Source organism: Pyrgilauda ruficollis, unplaced genomic scaffold (assembly GCF_017590135.1).
Source record: "Pyrgilauda ruficollis isolate IOZ18807 unplaced genomic scaffold, ASM1759013v1 scaffold65, whole genome shotgun sequence".
Lineage (NCBI taxonomy): Eukaryota > Metazoa > Chordata > Aves > Passeriformes > Passeridae > Pyrgilauda > Pyrgilauda ruficollis.
In genome coordinates this window covers 2,232,860-2,254,893 of record NW_024528266.1, presented here as the reverse complement: position 1 = coordinate 2,254,893, position 22,034 = coordinate 2,232,860, and the positions used below count along the sequence as shown (strand labels likewise).

General features: G+C 40.7%; 1 protein-coding gene across 2 annotated transcripts in view; it reads left to right on the top strand.

Annotated features, from left to right (window-relative positions):
• Positions 1 to 22,034, top strand: part of UNC5C (unc-5 netrin receptor C) — a 243,144-nt gene that overhangs the window by 142,903 nt on the left and 78,207 nt on the right. For both annotated transcript variants that reach the window (XM_041484245.1, XM_041484244.1), the window contains exon 2: positions 12,783 to 13,004. In XM_041484245.1, the coding sequence (XP_041340179.1) occupies positions 12,783 to 13,004 (222 nt within the window). The remainder of the gene's footprint in view (positions 1 to 12,782; positions 13,005 to 22,034) is intronic.

Genomic DNA, 22,034 nt, shown 5'->3' with positions numbered 1-22,034 from the left:
AAAAAAAAAAAGAAAAAAAAAGAAGATAACCTAGAGGCAAGAAAGAAGATAAAAATGGGGTGAGAAAAGACATGACAGAAAACCTAAGAAAAGGGATGAAGGAAGAAATGAGAAAACTAAAGTGGAATTGAAATACATATGTCTTGTACTCCAGTCAGTCAGATAGCTTAGGTCTGTGTTTCTGTAGTGATGGTGTTTATGATTAGAACTCGACAGATTCAGCTGGGGCTGGATATCAGTTTCCTCACAAAGACTGGGGATGATGGGGAGGGAGATTAGAGTACTGATTCATTGCTCCCTAGATTTGAGCTGACTTGCTGAGGAGTGCTGAATAAATAAATATGATATGGCAACACAAAACATGCCCAGCAAAGCTTCCAACTTAATTGCATTTCTGTTATTCCTCTCCAGTGTTTCTTTATGGTTTAGATTCATTCATTAACACTGCTGCTCTGTCTTTTTGAGTGTAGCTCTGTATTTTAAAAATCAAAACCAAAGGAATCTATTTGCTTCTTCTTAGGGCCAAGGCTCTAGCACACACAGCACACTTGTGTTGAGGGAGTTGAGACTTCAGAAATTTAGTCTTTGGACTAGACTGCAATACAGACAAATGCAATTTCTTGGAATAATCTGCACCATTACTGAATGAAACCGCTTTTGTTAGACACAAGGGAGTCAACAACAGATATAAATGCCCCTGTGCCCCAATGCAGGCAATGCACATGTAAGGGCCAGTTTGGCTAAATGCTCTTGTCCTGCATGCTGTGCAGTGCTATCTCCTGTGGCACCTGCAAGACAGAGGTGGATGTCTCTGTGTTTCTTATCCCTGCTGCTAGAGGCTCTTGAGCCAGAGGCACTCCAAGCTGCCCTTTCCCTCTGTTTCTGCTGTGTACTTTCAGCTGCTGAAACACAATACTATTATTATCTGACCTGTGGTGTGAGTTGCAGAGTGTTTCTGATTTTGTCCTAACCAATTCACAGCCCTGTTGAGAAATGCAGTGTAACTTGGTAGCAAGGCTTTTGTTTTGCAGGATCTGAAGCCCCACTTCTAGTGGCATTTTCTGTTGACATCATGTTATCAGAAGCTAGCAGTTCCAGTAGGAACCTTACATTAAAAATGGGTGTAGCAGACAAGGAACTAAACAGATAAGGGAGGGATGCAAGTCAGTGTGTGACCCATAGATTCAGGGGTTAAACTTTAGCTGCTGGTCTCTGAACATTCACTCTGTCTTTCCATAGAACTTCAGGGCTGGATCAGTTCTCAGCACTTTCTGGGCATTTCTCTACTTTAGCTATAATTTCCAGTCATAGCTTTGATTACTGAATATTCAGAAGACTTCCTTTTCTTTTTTTCCCCCCCTCATTTTTCTTGTTAGGGTTCACAGAGTAAGCTTGAAAAGATATGGAGGCAAAGGCTAGGGTGGTGGTGGGAAGGGTGACCATGCATTTTGCTGGTACTGGAGTTCTGCCTGCTGGGAGTCAGAAGTCTTATGGCACACGTCAGAGCTTCCCACATGCACTGCACATTTGCTCTCTGGTCTCAACAACTTCTGTTTGAGCTGTCCTGGGTGCTCCTGATGCTGGAAAGGGTGATAGTTTTCAGACACTTGAGCTAAAGGTTGAGTTGGAGGCAAACCAAAGCCAGGAGATTGCTGTCTCAGGCTTTGCTGTGAATGGTAAGATTTTTATTGCTTTTAATTGTTAGAGAGTTTGTGAAATCAGCAGGACTTAAGGGGTGTGAATGAAATTAGTCACTGCAGGGGAAGATTTCCTGTCTGTAACCAATTTCTGAAAGAACTGTGTGGATGCAGACTGCTTCTGTAAGTCATATGAGAGGGACTGTAGTGCAGTTTTCCTCTGTGGGCCTTGTCCATCATAGTTTCCAGCTTTAGGAAAGGATACGGTGGGTATTAGTACCAAGGAACTTCCAGCATTCACCTTCCATCATCCTTCCTTTGCTATGTCTGCTGATGGCAAGAGGAGAGGATATGTTCACCTGGAAATAAACATCTGCTCAACGAGATACACTGTTCATGTGTCTCCTCAAATAAGCAGGCTCTGAATGACAATAGCTGATGAAATCATCCTGTATGTTTCCAAAGCAAATAAACATTTTTTGCTTTCATTTTTCCTCAGAGGGAGGAATGCCTTTGATTGTTTTGTGTTAAGATTTGGTTGAACAGCTCGTTATTAGCTTTATTAGTATATATAGCACACACAATCTGTTGGTATTTTTCATGATGGAAATGATAATATTCAAGTGGAACAGAGTTTTTCATCTGCTTACAAAATCTCATCTACTTACAAAACCAATTGCTAGTCAAAATAAATAAATAAATGTCTGAGTCATATTTCTGATCCTAGGCAATAATCTGTGCTTTTCCATCTGGCTCTATAAATACCTAGGTGTTTAATTCAATAAGAAGATATTTATGTTTTCTATTCTCTTTCTACTTCTTTCAAGGATTTTTCCCGTTTTCCACATCTGCCCGCTTCCTTTCCCCTTCCCCCCAGAAGCTCCTGCTTAGAATTCAGCTAATGGATTTCTAATTCAATTTAGACTTCTGCTGGGATAAATCAGCCTCATACAAAATAATTTATGGTTCTTGAAAAATTTGCTGTGGATGAAATTATGTAACCAGCACCAGGCAAATAATAATTTCATTAAGAACCATGAGAAGAAGTAGTGAGTATGTAGATATTCATTAGGATTAATGTTTGTCTCGGGACAGCAGTATTCCCCTAGCCCATGGAGAGAGCCCTACAGAGCACCCAAGTCCAGGCTGCTCCACTGATACAAAGGGTGACCAGTGGCAAACCTCACATCAGCTCCAGCATAGACTGATTTTGTTCCCTAGCCATTTTATAAACACAGATTTGTTTGGGATCCTTTCTGTAACTGCTGGCTGTTTAGCAAATGATACTGGCGTGCATTTGGGAGAAGTTCTGGAGAAAGCATCTTAGTACAGAGCTGTTTGCTCTGTTTGAAGGTAGTGATCAAAGAGTGCTACCTATTAAGCTCCTACATCCATTTTGCCGATGGGACCCTGAACCTGGCAGATTAGATTCCCCCAAGGTTACAGAAGAGTATCCCCTGGGTCTTAGCCCAATGCCTTAACCACATGGCCATGCAACTGAGCTATTATTTTAGGTATAGTCAAGTGTCCCGTGTTTTTCTGAGATGCAGTGACACCGATATCTAAATTAACTATACACTTCAGATATCTCATGAAATTAGGATCTATGACATCCCATTAGATCTCAGTTTTGTTAATCAGGAGATGTTGGATCACTTTTCAATGAGACAAAAATGCTTTCATTGAAAGTGTTACAAAACAGGGAGTAAAGCTCTGCTGCAGTTTTAATAATTGGAAAAGTAAGAGTAAAAATAACCATTCTTGCTAGAAGCAAAAGGTTGACATTTTAACCCCAACATACTGAGGCAAGAAGCAAGCTTAATTATTAATATGAAACAACATAAAAAGCAGAGAAAGTATTTGTAAAGTGCCACATTCAGTTATAGATCCTCACTCAAGGCAGCAGTATGCATTCCTCTATTAAACAAACTTGGCTTGTGTAATGTGATTTACCACTGGCCCTAAAATCCATTTGCTGCAGCTGATGACTCTGGCCTGAGCTCTGTCTTTGTTTCCAGTATGTGATAGAGCCTTAAGAGCGTGAGAAAAGGGGGGATCAATTTTTCATTTGGTTATCATTTTTGGGATGCTGTGTTCAGACTGTTGACATAGCAGTCAGATAAAGGACCCGAGTCCAAACTTCTAATTCTAAAAATGTGTGCAGAGTTAATTATCCTTGGATTTTTCCTGAATTGTATGCATTGGATTATACCCAGGAAACTTGTTTCCAGTATGTGTTGAGAATACCTTTTATGTGCTGTAAAATTCATTCTACCATCTAACCACAAAGGTTGTCAGGTCTTGTAAAAGGAGATTTTTTTATGCTATTGTAACAGGCACCTTCTTTCATGTTCATGTAAATATGGCAGGCTCTGTCCTGTGTGACAAAGAATGCCTGAAGGGGACTTGAGAATGAATAGGTTTAACAAAAAGTATTTTAGCCTAAGCCTTGTCCATCTTTAATTAGTTATCAGGGTTAAAGAAGGGGTCAAGAGCCTGGAGCTGCTTCAGAACTAATGTGTCAAAGGGAAGTGAAGCCTAACACTGAAGAGGAAATGATGCTCCTCAGAGGTTTCATAATTTTTGACCTTGTGTCAACCATTATGACCATTAATGGCAGCTGGGGCAGAAATGTCTCCAATTAGACTTTGCTTTTCAGGTGTTTAGGAGGGGATCCCATGCCATCACACAGACCCATCACAATCTAGAATCCAAAGTGAAAAATGCTCAAGAGGGAGGACACAAAACCTCATGGGCTGACACTTAAGTTACTCTGCTGTTCATATGCTGCATCTGTATCAGAGAAGACACAACTAGCACTAATAGGCTTGAACTCTGGCAGCACAACCATATCCAACGGGAGCTATGTGAGTTTGTTGTGTGACAGAGGAAGGAGACAAAGTTTTGGAGATAGTCTGTAACCTTTTTTCTTTTTTTTTTTTTTTTTTTTTTTTTTTACAAGCATGAGTATTTTATTAGCTTTAAACAAATCATACATTCATGGATGTATGTTTAAGTCAGAAAGACCTCTAAGATCAGGCAGTCCAGCTGTTAACCCAGCACTGCCAAATCCACCACTAGGCCATGTCACTAAGTGCCACATCTATACATCTTTTAAATATTTCCAGGGATGGTAACTCAACCACTTCCCCTTGAAATATTACTGATGTCATCTGCTGTTTGTCAAGCATTTTATTTTCAAGTGCTGTACTGTTGAGAGCCATGGCACAGTAACTGAGCCAACCTTACCCAGTAGCTCTGTACAAGCACAATGAGTTTCCATTAGAAGTAATTAATATTTTGCAAAGAGGGATGTGACTGCTGTACTCAGGGCAGGGTGGCAAAGAAACAGGGCCTTTGCCTCTTCACTTTACATTTCGTGCTCTCAGTGCTCATAAGTCAGCCTCATTCCCTGATTTGCCTCTAGCCTTTTTCATCTATTTATGTGGTTAGGCAGACTCATTGAAAGTAGAGCTTCCAGATTGTTGCATTAAGTTTCCTACACTGACAACAAGTCTCATAAAACTTGTTGCTCAAAGAACAGCTTGGTGCTCTTCATATGCGACAGAAAGTATTTTCAGTTGCCTTGCATGAAACCATAGCCTCTCCTGGCATTTTCCTAGGCTAAGTCCAATGTTAATGAGTACCTCCACCATCTCGTGCATATTTAGGCAGCAGCTGGTAGTCTGACAGAGTTTGTCTCCAGGCAATGGTAATGTTCTGGATACAGAACCTTAAATGTCATGTCTACATATACACCTGCAGGTATTGTCTTGAATTAGCAGTGGGGTGTATAAAAAAAATCTCTCTGTTACAGAGCACTGACAGTTTTGTTTTCAATGTTCCTCTCATCTGGTTGATGTTAAAGATTCAAGAGAAGCAGAAACTTTAATCATAATCATGAATTAACCAAACTGGGAGACGGTGCCTTTTTCGCCAATGGTAAGATATAACTTGCAAAACTCTTTATAAAGGTGGTACAGTGTTTTCCTCATCTAGATGTGATTATCCTTTTCCTTACTCTGATGCAAATAGTATTTGACTCCACTAGAATTAGTTGTTGGTTAACAGCAGGGTAAGCCAGGCAAATGTACTCAAAGCACTGGGCTGAGAGGAGATGTCACTATCAGAGCAGGGGAGATGGAGAACACACACTGGTTGCTGTAGGCAACACAGTTGCACAGTGCCCACATGGTCTGTGGCTGAGTGATAACCATTTATCCTTTCATCTTCCTCTGCCCTCAGCTTTATATTTGGGCACGCAGCATTCACATGAAATAGGAGCACAGAGAGAAGTGCACAAAAGGAGAGGGCTCCACTCCACACAGGGCTGCTGGGGGGGAGCACCAGCAGCCACTCAGTTGGCTGCTTTATTTGACTGTGAAATGTCCCTGCTCTTGAGCTGCAGCGCCCAGCCTTAACAGTCCCCCAGTGTAATGGCAGACTGTGCAGAGCTGTTAAAAGGGTGTCTCCTTCTTCCCTTCAGCTCCTCACAGCTTCCTGAGAAAGGGTAGCCAGAGTATGGTGGCATAACAAGCACAATTACTGTTTCAGATATGGCTTCTTTATCTAGGATGGTCTGTAGAATAGGACTGAGTCAAATATCAGAAACCCCCTTCCTGGACTCTTTAGTTGAGCCAATAATCCAGTATTTTAGGTGTCTGAGATGGCTGTTATCTGGGCATAAGGTTGTGGATGTGGCTGACCATGGATTAAGTATTGATTCCTGTGCTGTTGTGAAAGTTCCTTTTTTTTTTTTTTCCTAGGGGTACAGAAGGAGAGGAAAGGATGTGTTTGGCTTTTCTTTGATGTTTCTGTGTTTGAGAGGAGACTTTTGCCCAGCAGCCTTCTGACGGATATGTAGCCGCTCAGTGCATATGTTCTTTGTTAAGTACAAGCAAAGCTTGGGTTTACCTCCTGGGGATGTGTTGTTAAGCTGAGATGTGCTAGGAGAGTCTTCTCTGAGCTGCTGCAGGTGCAGAGAAAGTTCATTCCTCTTTGTGGTCTTTATTTATTCTGTTTCTGGACTGATGTCACCCAAAAAAGATGAACATTGCATGCCCTATCGATTTCTCTGTCACTTTTCCCAGACTGTGCCTGCACTCTGCCTTCCCTGATGAAAAGAGCATTTAATTTTGTGGGTGCTCAGTAAATCTGAGTCAGAAATTCCCTTGACCTGGCTCCCAGGAGGGTCCAGCAAAGTTCAGCAAGGATCTGGTTTGTGGGCTGCCACAAAACCAAGCCTCATCTTCAGGCACATAAAGGCTTGCCAGTGAATTCATCTTCAACCAAGCAGATGCCAGCCTCCAAGTCTGGCCAAATATTTTGCTGTTGCAAAATTGCAGACTTTCTGGGCTTTTTGAGGACACCTTTCCTTTCTGAGGTGCTGAAGAATAAGGAGTGATTGCTTTATTGCATGCTCACCTTGCAATCAGCCAGAGGTAGGGCTGACAGAGGATAAGTGCTGAGAAAGCCACTCTCCTTCTCCCCAGGTCAAGGCAGGAAAATGTGCTTTCTCTATCAGGGCACAGGTTACACTTTGCTGTGCCCATTTTCTGTCCTTGTGTGGTCTTCAAGGCCGAGGCAGGGTTGAGAGGGCCTTTTGGTAAGGAAACCGTTCCTTAGCGATTCTTAGAAATAAGTCCTTTTTCTCCCAATTTTTATTCAACTTGGACTAATGTTGGATGCATAGCTCCGTGATGTTATGGGCCTCTAAGGTGGAGGCAGACTCTATGGCAGACAGTATTTTTTGCTTCCCATTTGGTGGCACTGCGTGCCCTTCCTAGAAGGATAGAAAACCCTGTGACTAAAGGACTTCCAGCCGAGCAATTTTCCTTTCCTGAAAGAGTGTGCACTGTAATCCAAACCCTTGCCTCCATCCTGATAAGCTGTCTGGCTGAGCTAGCACCTGCTGTTAATTTCACAGTAAACAGTACTTGTTGCTCTAGAAAGCTTTTTAATCATAACATTAAAACCTGAAGAGAAATCCCATCCATACAGTAAACTCCAGCTGCCTTTCTTGCAACGCTCAGGAAATGGTCTTGCCGAGTGATGGGCATCCAAATGCAAATAGAATTAACTTTGCAGCCATTCATTTTAAATTGCTCTTGAATCATTCTGAAGTAAATTCCATTTGAGAAGAATTTGCTTCAGGTCTCGCATGAAGAGATAATGGTCCAATATATTATCATCTAAGCAATAATAGTTCAAGTCTCGCAGTTCAGATATATACTGAGTTATATGCTGGGCTGATGAGAATTAAAGCTTCATATATAGTAATAAAACTAGTGATCTAGAGATGAATAGATTGGTGTATGGTGCACAATATTTTCCTGCCACAGATTAGAGCAAGGATACTAATCCATAAAAGGGGAAATATACCATTAAATCTCTCTTTTCACATGTTATGCATGGAGAGCTGTAATATGTACAGTTTTACAGGCAAATGCATTAAAAGAGTAAAGACCTTTCCTAACATCAAAAGGTTCCTGACTTAGACAAAGATTTGTTTTACCTTAAAAGAAAGCTGGACTAAAATTAAGCTAAAATTCCTATATGTGACAGCCCATGCCAGATTGTATCAATGCTGATTTCAGTGGCATTTCCCCTGCTCCTATAGATTTGCCTCTGACTTTGCTTTTAAAAAACATAGTTGTCAGATACTACAGAAGGCAAATAAAAGTGTGTCTGAATTGGGGCCAGCAACTAAAATAAAAATTCCAAATTGACTTTATAGATTAAAGTGGCTTTTAAAAATTTATTTTCTTAATATGAATGAATTTCATGACTGGAACCAGTTTAGCAGTACCATTAATCAGGTCTTTTGTCTTGCTAATATAAATCAGTCAATAACAACAGATGGGCTGTACACTTTATTATGTGAAAATAAAGATGAATGTGACATACTGCAGAAGTAAACTTGCAGCTAAAAGTTACTGAGCACAGAAGGGGATTTGTTACAACAGGGGAGAACAATGTGTGTCTTGTGTTTGTGTTTGATCAAAGTTGTGAGGGGAACTTGCTGCACATGACATTGGCATAATGATTGGAAATCAAGTATGTGAATTTTTAGTGTTTGTTTGTATCCACACTTCCAGATCACTCCCAAATGGTTTAATTAGCTTTTTTCCTCCAGACAAAAGAAAAAAAATGTCTAGCTACTTATGAGAGTTTAATAAGAGAGCTACAAAGTTTGCTGATTTGTTGCACCATCGGGAGATGAACATTTTAAATAACCGGCAATAACGTCAGGAAGATGCAGATCAAAGTCTCAGGCAAGATTTATCCACTCATGCAGCAATGGAGCACACCATGAGAGGAAATCCCCTTCCAAATTATAGAAATTGGCTCAACATGCCACACGGTGATAACAAAATCAGCCCTGAAAAATATAAGTCAGAGTTTAATTTCTGTATGGAGACAGGAATGACTTGTGTTTAAGTAAAGCTGGTCAGGAGAAACTGATGGAAGTGTTTATTCAGTTGTTAGAAACTCTGTCCTCATGAAAACACAGATTCATTCATTCTATTACTTTGGTGCTACCAGGTCTTGTTCTCTAGAGAATTGCAAAAAATCCCAACACAGTCAAATGTCCTATACTGGCATTTTCTGTGTCAGACTTTTAGGAATATTTTGCTATGTAATTGCACTAACATTATAACTATGCTTGCATGTTGCTGCGAGCATTGCAATGAAAGCATGACAGCGTATGTCTGTAATTCAAAAAATGAAATGTAAGACTTGGCTCCAAGATGTGTGTTAAGGTTGACGGTTCAAAACCCTGTCCCAGATCAGCAGCTCAATTGGCTGACTGTCCTAAGCTGTGACACAGCTGTGCCTGGTGTGACGTTCAAGCCATCATGAGGGGATTTAAGGTTCTTCCTCCTCAAAAGATTCTCATCCTGAGAAGCAAGTGTCACAGCTTAGCACAGGGGAGCCGGGCTGCACACCCTCTCTACCTGTAAACCACCATCCTGCCCCTTCAGCTGGTGTGCCTGGGTGAGAGGGGAGAGGTGCTTTGCCTCCCTGCAGCAGGGAGGATGCAGGAAACACCAAGTGACTTCTCACTCTGGTTCACACAGGTGGATTAGGCCACCTGTTGCCTTTCAGCAGTGAAAAGCAGGAGCAAGGGTCCCTAGGTGCTAATGAAGTTAGACTAGCTTTGCAGTGGGATTGCTATTTTTTCTGCTATTTTTTCTGCCAAACGCAGTCATGGTGATATTCTATATGTTCCTCTTGAGAAACTGCTCTATAAAAAAAACAGCATTGTTGCTATTAACAGCAGCAGTATGAGGGCAGGGATTGAATGAGCATTTTCAAGTTTAAAAGGAAAAAAAATATTTCATAGCTATAATCTTAAATTTTTTCTGAAAGTGATGGTTTTAAATGTCCATTTCCAGGGACGAGGCAGCCTTTGAGCGCTATTTGTGTGACAGTTTGTGAATGGTTTCCATCTATATCCCTAACATTTAAGAGTGGTTCAGATGCCTCTTGATAGAAATGAGAGAGTGTGGAAAAATAAAGCTGTGCTTTATTGTCATTCAAGAGGAATAAGGAAGAATCACAGCAAGAAGGCAGTAAGAAAACAGGCATGTATCTGACTGTGGGATGCCAGGTTGGTGGAAAGAAGAAGCTATCACCACAATCAAAATGTGAGACTGGATCATAGTGTACTGGGCAGTACTTTGAATACCTACAAATAATACCTAAACTTTATAAGCAGTTACCTTCAGGAGGAAAAGCTAAAACCCACACCCATTTTCCAGGCTGATTAAAAAATAATTTTGAAAACCTCCTTTTTTTTTTTTTTTTTTTCTTTTTTTGCAGCTTGCTGATCCCTCCTTTTAGACTTTCTGGTTATCTTTGATAAGGTGCAGTTAATTGGTCAGGCATTGTAATTATTGCCTTTGATAATGCGCAGAAATTTAGTGGTGAAAATAAATACATTTGTTCTTTCAGTCACCAGAAATTAGTGAAGCAGTACTTGTTTAATTATAAAACATATGTGTGCTTTGTTAGTTTCCATCTGTCTGCTTGCTGATTTGCAATTAAATGACCAGAAGAAAAAGATACGTCCTGTGGCAATTCAGGGGAAATGATTCATCTCTAATGTTTCTGTGTCATGGATGTCTATGGAGCAGCATGTGGGAGAGGGGAAGAGGGGAGGTGTGCATGGAAGGGGGTGAGGAATGCCAAAAAGCCCCTTGATTCAGTTCAGACATGTTTCATTGTCATGAAACCAAATGAGGACTCCCATTAACTTGCTGTGACTTGTCTTTCTTTTTGGAAAAAAACAGGGAGTAAAATGGAGCAAGGAAGAAATCCCTAATGAGGAGAGGAAATAGGATTGCAGAGGAAGGAGGCTGGTGTGGTCAGACTGAAAAGGAAACTGCAGAAATAAAGGAAGCATGGGAAAGTGATAAAAAATTAAATTTAATTTGAGTATCTGGAAATGATTAATTGGAGATGGAAATGGAAGTGTTATAGTGTGTCACAGATTTTCCCTTTGCTAGAAGAATGTCAGGCCTTATTTATTGACCTTTTTTCTATCTTTGAACCAGTTCACTTCTATTCACTCTCAGGGAGTTATGCAGAAGTGAGTCAGGCCTAATATTCCTTATAAAATGAGACACCAAAAAGGACAGGAGTATTTTTAAATTAATATGAAGGGCAGTGGGAAATAAAAAAGAACAAAAATGGTGAACATATGTTCTCTTCATAAACTGTTTAGGAGGTTCACAAAATGGTTTGCTCTGTAAGGTATTCCCATCACTGATAAAGACATGCAGTTTACTTTCATACAGCTGCATGGATGGGTACCATATTACCTTCTTCCCCTCTCTCCTTCATCTGTGCCTGTTCCCTCTTGTCTTTCTAAAAGTGGTATCTGGAAGGAGAGTTCTGCCCCTTGTAATTGCGGGCACAACCTGCACAGGGAGGTCTCAGGTTTGGGGAGGGAGCTGTCTGACATTTCATCTTCATGAAGACTGGCAGGGAGGAGACAGCCAGCCAGGATTTTCAGCTGGATGTTCCACAGAGTTTTATTGATCAGCATCAGCACCTGTCACGAGGTATAATGATAACTGTGCCAGCGGCAGAAAGGAGAGATTGAGTGAGGCCTTCAGAGCTGCCAGCTTGCTGCTGGTGGGTCTGTCAGGACCTGGTGCCCCCCACTGCTTTGCTGCTCAGAGCCTCTTGGATGTTCCTGTGCTCTGATTGCAGGTGGGGAGGAAGATGGGGAGAGGGTTATTCTCTGCTGAATTTGGTGCTTTCTGATGTGGAAGACTTCCTCTGCACAAAGGGGCAGAGGAGTTGTAAAAGAGGATTTGTGAAGAGGGAGAAAGGGAAGTATTGTTTGGTGTTTTCAGTCTTGCCTCCCATGCAATGGATTCTTTTTCTTCTTCTCCAGACTACTTTCATTGACTTAACTCTTTGCCAGCAGCACCAGAGAGGTGCTGAGATTCCTTATGTCAATAGCATGTGTTTGCCCCAAATGCCACCATTTCACAGGTTCCCTGTCCCGTGCCCCAGCTCCCACATCCTCTCCATAGAAAGGACTGCACAGACCAAGGTACTACTGACAGAGTACATAAAGCACAGCTTGGCACCTTCATTAGCAGTCTTAGCAGGAGAGTCAGATTATGAACAAAGAGGTGCAGACTGGACTTGCGTTTAGACTTTTGCCCTCAGCAGATTTCAAATTGCTCATCTGAAACAAAAGGTACTGTTTCCTATTTGGACCAACCTCTGCTGGCAGTGGCTGTTGCACGCACCTGATTATGCAGTGTGATAAGTCACTATTGAAAATGTGGCCTTGAAGCCTCTGAAAGTTTCTATTATTTCTCTTTATGGTTTTGCAGGCAACGGTGCCAAGCACTAACACAAAGCTTTATTACTGGTATTGCAAATGATGGTAACAAAGGACTGTGAATGTGCACATCCCTGTCACATCACAGAGAGGAAAGAATGCTCAGGATGTAAAGAACAGTTTCTTCTAGTCTGGAAAAAGCAGTGCATCTATGCCTCAGTTTAGGAATGCTCCTAAGATAACATATTATTCAAAAAGTATGCACCTTTTTTAATTTTCTTGAAGTTTTTTCAAGTGTCTGCCAGCTGAATTTTGGTTCTTTCATTTTTTCTTTACAGATGATGACTTTTTTCATGAACTTCCAGAAACTTTTCCATCTGATCCTCCAGAGCCATTGCCTCACTTCCTCATTGAACCCGAAGAGGCTTACATTGTGAAGAACAAGCCCGTGAATCTGTACTGCAAAGCAAGCCCAGCCACACAAATCTATTTTAAGTGCAACAGCGAGTGGGTTCATCAGAAGGACCATGTGGTGGACGAGAGAGTAGATGAAACCTCTGGTGAGTTTGTGTTATGTTGTGAAGGGATGAGAATGAGCACCATTAATACCAAGCCCACTGTTGTAATCTAGCAGCTCATATGGCAGCTGCTTTTCTTTACTCCTGTTACAGGTGGGAATTCCATATCTGGCATTACAAAATGTTCCTGTCATAGCACAGGGTGGTGCCTGCATCCAAGTCAGCTAGTGGAACAGGAGTGTAGAGCACCCTGACCAAATCTGAAACCACAAAACCAGGAGAACCATGCACAAACAAAATGAAATTCCTGTCTTCAGACAGTTCTACTCCCAGTTCACTTCCCCAGTGTCACAAATTCACAGTGGTTGTCACAGACTGAGAACCACACTCTCCCCAAAGTGTCAAGAAGCCATTGGGTTGTTACTAGAGTGATGTCTTCTTGGGGAGAGATGAAAAAAAAGGAGAAATTTAATCAGTTTTCAGCAAGAAAGAAGGAGAAAGCACACCTGGGCACACTTTAGAGCACTATTGATCCAGAGCAAGCACCTTGCTGTTATTCATTGCACTGTTCTGCCTGCTCCATAGAGCCTGTAAGGAGATCTACAGTATCTTAGCATCCTTCCTCAGTGAGTACCAGAAATCTCACTGACATTCATGGAAGTAAAACAGGATCCTCATAGCACCAAAAAAAAAAAAAAAAAAAAAACCCCAAAAAAAAAAAAAAAAAAAAAAAAAAAAAAAAAAAAAAAAAAAAAAAAAAAGGCTGGGGGAGGGTTAAAAACTTGAGTAATAAAGCAGTGCTTGGGAAGACTGGTAATCAATAGAGTCTGAGACACAGGCAAGGAGAGAAGCGGGACTTACTGCTGTTTTGATGGCTCTGAGAAATAACTGGATACCAAGCGAGAAGGTACTTTCCATTTGGGAATTGCACCACCACTTGGTCTAATTACTTAGAAAAATAACTCCACCAGATGTCTTGGAAGTCTCTTGTGAACCAGGTTTTATTTGTTCCAGCTCATTTATTTGCACAGAGATCAAAAGCATAAGCTTTTCTTGGTACTCTCACTTGAAAAAGAGAAGGTTGGTGTAGGAAGAAAGGCTGTAAAAAAAAGTCTGTATTAGACTTGGGGCCTGTGTATTCATTTGTAAAAATTGGCTTTTCCACAAGTTGACTGCAGGAGAAACATTTGAAAAAAAAAGAAATCATATTGCTTAATACATCTTCAGGGTTTTTCATTCCATGGGAGCTCAAGGGAATGAAGATGGGCAAACAGAAGAACAGCTATGACTGGGTTAATTTTTTAAGTTTTCATGAACATCACCATTTAGAAACATGAACGTTTTTCACTACAGGTGAAATATTAATTCTTTTTCCTCAAAAATCTCGTTGTGGAAACACTTGGCGATGCTATAAAGAAAATTGCATTCTACAAGTGTAAAAGGTAAATCTTTAAAAGAGAAGCATCAAAATATTTCAGAGGACAAATATTTTTCATGATAAACAACAGCAATTATATGTAAATGAGAACCATTATAAATTAAAGATTAATATCATCTACTGGAGTTCAGTGGAGGAAGATGATGTCAAAAGCTGTACACATGAGATTATTAGCACAAGAGCGACAAACTTAGTCGCATTAATAGCTTTTTTAAATGAAACTGTCATCAAAATCCAAATTTGTCAGTGAGCCTGGTTGTTGCCAGAATATTGGTTAATGCATGTCATAGCTGCAGTGTTTGTGCACCTTCCTGTAGGCAGATTTGGAATCTAGGGCTCATAGTACATAAGTGGTATAGAAATGGATAAAGAATTTAAGGTTTAATTTCTAATTAAGAATTTAAAATAAAGTATTGCTTTAAAGTATTTTCTTTAAAGCAATGGAAGCAATATTCACTGCAGATTAAGCTGCAGAAAAAAATTGCAGGAGAGAGTGAGGATTCATTCTGGCACCCAAAGAAGGAGATCTCAGCTTGGCAGTTTGCACCAGTCAGGCTGGCAAAGTCCTTGGACTCTATCTCTTTTGAGACTATTTTGGTTTCTTTTGCTATTTTTGACTGTCTAGTGCAGCTGTAACCTAGGGCACAGAAGTAATGACTGAGCTGCCCAGAGGGTGATGTAAGGATCCCTCTAGGTCCAAACCTACACCGCTGCTGATGCTTCCTCCTGACTTGTGGATAGAGAGGCAGGAGAAACGGCCCACAAAGATTTCCCATGGGTGACCTGGGGCTCTAAGGTATCTCATTTACACAGTGTTTCTGCAGCATCAGTCATGTAATCCCAGCAACTGAAAAATGGGTGCTTCCTTCTTTCCTGTATTTTGCTTCTCCTAAGGAGGAAGGTGTTCTGCTGCTGGGTTTGAACCAGGCTTTCAATTCTTTACGTAGATAAGCAAAGCAAAGAAAAACAAGGCAAACAGACAACAAAATGTGAGAGGAAAAGAGTAAAGGTCACTTGTGCTTTCTTTTCTAAAGGATGAGTAATCAGGAAGAAAGTGAACTAAAATACAGGTGTGATGCTAGCAGTACATCACCTTGGGGTTGTAAATGATGCATGAAAGAGAGAAATAGGTTTTGATTTGCAAAAGATTATGTGTTCATGGACTTTGAGCCTGTGCCCAGGAATGAAATCTAGGTAGAGATGATTAACTCTTCTTATAAGGCAAGTTTGTTTCTGTCATTGAGAAGACCAGAGAAAACAGCACAGCAATGGCACACTAGATGGAATTAGAGTGCAGCCAAGCTCTCATTGAAGAGACCTGCTAGATAAAAATGTTATATGCATTAAGAAGGTTAATTTTTAAGAGAGGAAAATAAATATTCATGTAATTTTTCTCTGTATTCTTTTTTCTTTGTGAAAGAGAGAAGGTATGAAATGAGAGTTATATACATACTTTGCACTGTAGGGTATTTTTAAACAGTGGGTAAAGCATTGCTGTAAAGAACGTGCTTGGGGACTCTGTAGGAGTTGTTGCCTTCTGGTTGGAGAGGGTGAGAACCATAATAGTGGCAGGGTGTTCTAGTACCACTCTATTTAATTAAATTAGCCTGAAGAGAGAGCCTGGCAAAATATTTTATACTGATTGAGTCTGAGAAACCTGAGGCTTTACAGAGAAGATCGTTACATTCTGTTTTTAAATCCTCAGAATCACTGGAATTTTTCTTCTTTATGGAAAAAGCTGAGCGTTTTCATAAATAAGTCAGATGGGTGATTTGGAAATATCTAGTGCACATCTTTGACTCTTTCATTTCCTACGTATATGAAATACAAGGCAGGGCATTGGTTTTTTTTATGCCTTTATGTCTCTGGAATATTTTCCCATTAATGCAGAAAGAAAAAAAAAAAGAACACTGGTTTTAAAAAAACAGAGACGAGAGTTCTTTTGAGGAAACACATTTTATTTTATGGCTGACTGTCATAAAAGAAAACAGCAACAAAAATAAAAGGAGCCCTGTAGAACTGATGCTTTTGGGGGCAAGAAAATTCCATTGTTACAGGGCAGGAAGTTCAATAGCATCAATAATTGTTAGAGCAGTTTGTGCACATTTTACAAATTACTGTACCTCTGAAAATGACTATGGAAAAGATTTTTTTGCAATGAGGATGGAAAACCACTGAACCGAGTTGTTCAGAGAGGTGATGATGCCTCATCCCTGGAAACATTCATGGCCAGGCTGGATGGGGCTCTGAGTAACCTGATTTAGTTGAAGATGTCCTTGCTTATTGTAGGGCATTTGAAATAGATGACCTTAAGGCTCCCTTCAAACCCAACTATTCTGTGATTACATGATTTTTATTTTGCATGTGTGCCTTTATGGGGAAATATTTTCCAAGACACACAGACCAGTTCTGCAGAGGTGGGAGAATTGTGAACATATAGAAAATCAGTGTCTTGCACCTCTTTCATTTGTCCAGAGGGATGAAATGCTGCTATATCAAACCCCACATCCCAGTGATGTACAAGAGAAAAGCATAAAAAAATCTGGGGCTTTTTTTTTTTTGTCTTTCTAATTTGGATACACATTGTAATTGTAATATTTTCTCTGTGACTATTAAGGTGAAATGGTCTATAAACCCTCTCTTGCCCTCTGCAATGCCAGGGACATGTTCTTCTCTCTCCTTCAAGCAAGGAGAAAACATTTGTGATGCTTTAAGTGCTAATTAAATAGACATATTGGGCAATTCACCCAGCATTATTGTTTGCCTACGCTGTCTGTCTTCTTTTGCTGGGATACATAGGGAGAGGAGGTCTTGGAGACTTTGCTGATGACCCCTTCCTTTTGTCTGATTAAGAGAGTTTGTCAAACTGCACTTGGAGTGGATAAATATGCACTTCTTTTCAGAGAGAAACCTGACTTCTTTTTTTTTTCAGTTTCTTTACATAGACACCACTGAAATTCCAATGCTTAACCTCCCACGATTACCTTTCCCAATTAGTAAAGTATTTTTGGATGACTTGCAGATCCAATGAAAGGAGACCGAGCTTTTGACGTAGGGTCAGCATTGATCTTGCAAATAAGTGTTTGTTAACTTAAGCAATGGGTTTGGCAGCCTGTCGAGGGAGTAGATACCCAGCTAGCCAAGTCTTTAATAGATCACCCTCTCAACAGAAAGATCAAGGATTGACATCTGCCCTTTTGCCTTTAAAACAGCTCTTACAAGATCCTGCAGCCAAGACAGCAGTGGGGAAACCTTCGCAGTCACTGTGCTGTTCTGGCACCATGTAGAGAGGCAGGAAAATCACTTCCAGCACAAAATGCTCTGTTGCTTCATCTTCCTCTCTGTGTGTACATCTCATAAAAGTCATTTATTTTGGAGTTGTCACACCACATATTAGAAGGCTACATTGCTCTAATGGCAAAAGTCATTGTTTAAGCTGGGACTTCTGAATATACAGCAAAGGTCATCATACAGCCTCTCATTTTGAGAAGCTGCATTCATTATCTTAGTATTTTTTATAAAAAAGAAAAACCATTATTTCTTAGTATTGCATGTCTTTGAATAGCAGTGTTGAACAGCTTAATTTGGCAGCCCAAATACAAAATTCCAGTGCCCCCAATCAAGTAAGCAGAGCTCAGGGAGAGATGTGGAGGGATAATGTTTTACTCATTTCTTTTACCTCTAGTTCTTCCTTTCCTTACAGCTATTTTCTTTCTCTGCACATCTTTTTTACTTATTCTCTTTTTGCATCTTGACATGCTGTAGCCTCCTAATTCTCTATATTATTTTTGAAGCATCCAAAGGATAAGGAAAAAGCTATTTTTCTGAGCAAATGTAGCCAGTGTCCCTATTCACTTCACTAAATATATAGCAAGTGATGCTGAATGCTGCAGTTAGACTTAGCCTGCAATATTTTGATTCTCTGGGGTAGAATACCTTGGGGTTGTGTTAGTAAGGGTAGGCACACATCATAAATAAGGATTGCTTTCATTCCACCATTGTCAGAAGTAATTTCATTTTCCGTTTATCATTGGATCAAATCCATTACAGACATCAGGCACCCATATACAAAATAATTATTTCTCAGCAACATACTGCCAATTTTTAGCTCTGCTCCTTCAATACTCTGCCCTAATCCAACTCATTTCAAGGAAATTTAAAAATGTGTCAGAGTATCTCTTCCCAAATACTCCTGTTAACAGTTTTGAGATGTGGGTTAGAATTGATACTACAATCTGGTTTTTTCTGTAATTTGGAGACTTTTCCCTCTCTGGAAGGTTGCTGCAAGTGAAACATGCTTATGTATGTATGGTCTGAAAGGCTGCAGGTGGTGCAGAAAGAAGCACATAACTCAGTTTCTCCAAAGAACTGGAACTCTCTGGGGAAATACAGGCTCTTTACTTCCATAAAATATATCAAGAAACCCATGGGGTTTTTTTCCTACTTGAAATTTAAGTTGCAGTTATTTTTTGCTGTCACTTGGGCCATCTTTCTGAGTGTCACTCCTGTGGCCTGACAGGTAGCTCTCCTGGGGTAGAGGAGCCCTGTGCCCATCAGGGCTGCAAGAGAAGTTCTCTCTTCTCGCAAGTTGCATCTTCAAAATCAGCTGCTGGGAACGTGTTTTCCTCTCACCCAGATCAAGGGAATACCCAACAACAAAGCTGCTGCAGACAGTGTTTTCAAGCAGACAAATTTTGCACTTTTATCTTGAGCAATTAGTATATTTGGATAGAAAAAATAGCTATTTTGGAAGCTTCAGAAGAAACACACAGAGAGGCAGAGAACCTCCACTTTCTGGGATATGCATTTAAAATAGCAGGGGGTTCTGTTGAAGTGAGTAGAGAAATTGCTAAGGTCAGGACATACCTGAAGAAGGGAAATAAACTTCTGTAAACAGAATAAGACCACTGGACCAGATATTTGCTTCTGGCAGCAAATCTCATAGGCAATAACAAGACTCCCCCTTGAGCCCAGGGAGATTATCTTTTTGTTTAGAGGCCTACAAAAGACTTGAGGATTTTTGAGTTAAACTCAACTGAGTATAGGATTCACTTACAATATGTGCATTAACATATCAATAATTTCTTATTTAATCAAACTGTTTTATATCAGGGTTTTTTCCCTCTAAGCCTTTGTGGAAGGCTGCTCTAGCTCTTAGACCAAGACATATTTTTTTTGTGTTGATAGCCATTGAGACCTGCCTGTCCTTCTGCTACTGCTCTCCTTTCCAGCAGCTTTTTCCCTGTGGGGGTGTGTGCCCAGCCCCCTTTGCAGGCAGCAACAGTGGACATCACAAACCCTCTGCCCTCCGGTTGCTAAGCTAACTGGGGCAGGTTCTGTCCTTCAGGGTACTCAGGCATGCTAATAGGGGGCCCAGGAGAAGCTACTCCTCCTGCAAGTTAATCCCTCTCATGCTGGGCCCATGGGAAGGGTTATTTGCCCATTCCAGATTTTCTGTATATTCACCATGTATCTGTGCCATTCATTCAGTGTCTCTGTGATTTACCTCTGCAGAGTGCTTTGGGACCAAAAGATAAAAGCTTTAGGATATTTATTTCTTATTGCAGCATTAACTTCCTATCTGCAGCTGTTTGCCTAATTGTCCTGGAGGTTTCCTGTGGGCTTCTAGAAAAACCAATCTGAGACAGGAAATAAAGTTATTTAAAATAATTAGAAGAGGAATATGGATGCCTCTTGCATTCATCTGAAGCATTTGAGGACACCCCCCTGATTATTTCCATCCTACATCTTCTCTCCTCCAAATTTTTCCTTCATTAAACCCTTTGTTACACACTCGTAATCCCATTAATTCCCCAAGAGACGTCTTCTGACATCAGTCCACCCACCACAGCTTCAGACTAGCCACAACTTTGCACAGCAGTGCTTCCTATTTCCATCCATGTCCCCCAGCTCCTTTTGAGCCCTTTGTGTGGGATCTGGAGCCCCTGTGGCAAGGGTGGTCTGATGCCTGAAAGGCTCATAAATGTGGTCTTGATTTGGAAGTGAGTCCCAAAGCCCAGTCTCCATCCTGTACCCGTGGGCCTAAATGGAAAACAGCTGGTTTTTGGATACAGTAGTGGCAGAAAAGGAGAGCACGGTGGAAAAGAAGAGCAGAGCCAAGGTCTTGTGTGCTGTCAAGCAAAAGTGCTGCAGTCAGTAGCACCTTGGCAGGAACACTTGCATCCTATAAGTGTAGTTTTTTTCAGTTCATTAAATATGAGAATGAGTAGGACTAGTAGAGCTGTAGTTTCTTCACAGAAATACCTGGAAATACTCAGGGAAATGGAAAGTCAAAATTATACCTGACTTTTACTTCTATGCAAACAAGTTATTGTCTGATGCAGCCAGATGATCTGGCTGTAGTCTAAACTCTTTAGAGACATTGGGGTCTTAATGACTGTGCTAAACATTTAAGTGTTTTGCAGACTCCCTTAATGTCTATCTAAGCTTATGTCTCAGTGGTTATCTTCTATGTTTTCCTCTACCAACTCGTTAGGCAGAGAAATCATCAGCTGAAGAATTCCTGTTCCTTAAAACTACATTGGAGAAATCCTTTCCTTTTTAAACTTTTTAATTTTTTTTTTTTTAGGGGAAAAAAAAAAAGGATCTGTATGGAGCAAAGCTTTTCACATAGATCAAGTTTAACGAGGCTTTTTTTGCTCTGCAGGTAGGGTGCCAAATCATCGCTAATGTTATGAAGGGAATGAGAGGTGCCTGTCACATGCAGCTCTGACCCATACAGGATCTAATTTTGTGCTGCCTTTACAGGTTCACTGCCTGTATTCATTTTGTCATTCCCATGCATTCCCAATTTGTACATAAATGAGCAGCATGATGTGGTAAGTACCAGCAGAGCTGTCATTCACCTGCAAGGTTACAGGTACAGCTCTTTCTCAGGTTTTGTTGGAATGCCTTTCACAATTCCTTATAACTTCTCATCCCCTTCATACTTTGATTGTAAGAGTAGAAAGTGAGTCTTTTGTCAGACACTTCTGTCTTCTATTCCCTGAATACAAATCTTTAGGCCCTTGCAGCCTTTTCTATTTTTTGCTCCCATGTTTTGATTCAGAGAGGATCTTGGTTGGTTGATTGAAGTTTTTGGGTTCCCAGTGACTTGTATAATTATGTTTCTGTAATGAGTGCAACTCTGCACCTGGGTTGGTTGCTGGTGCCCTCCTCTGAAGAGGAGTAAGGACTGCCAGCCCTGAGGAACAATAGTGCCTAGAAGTAGATCACGTTTGCTTTGGGGGTTAGGTTGAGTGCTTTTGGTTTTCAACTAAGGTGTGGAAACCAATATTGGAATACAGGATGGGGTACCTAGAAAAAAAAGAGTAAAAGGAGGCATTTAGACCTGCAGGGATACTCTGATGGCATTTACTTACATAATTTGAAAGGTTTTTTTTTTTTCATGTCAAAGTCACATGGATCTGCAGAGGAACTCGTTTGCACCCCTGGTGCCCCCCTGTAGCTGGCGAGTTTCATGAACTGCGCTGTACCCAGCTGTACACACCAAAGGACTTCTGTGACCACCAGGCTGCCTTTTTGCATCCTTCCTGCTATGATTCCTTTGTTCACAACAAACTAAGAAAAACCTCCTGGTGTTCAGGAGCTGGTGTTTTGACTGCTGCCCTGGC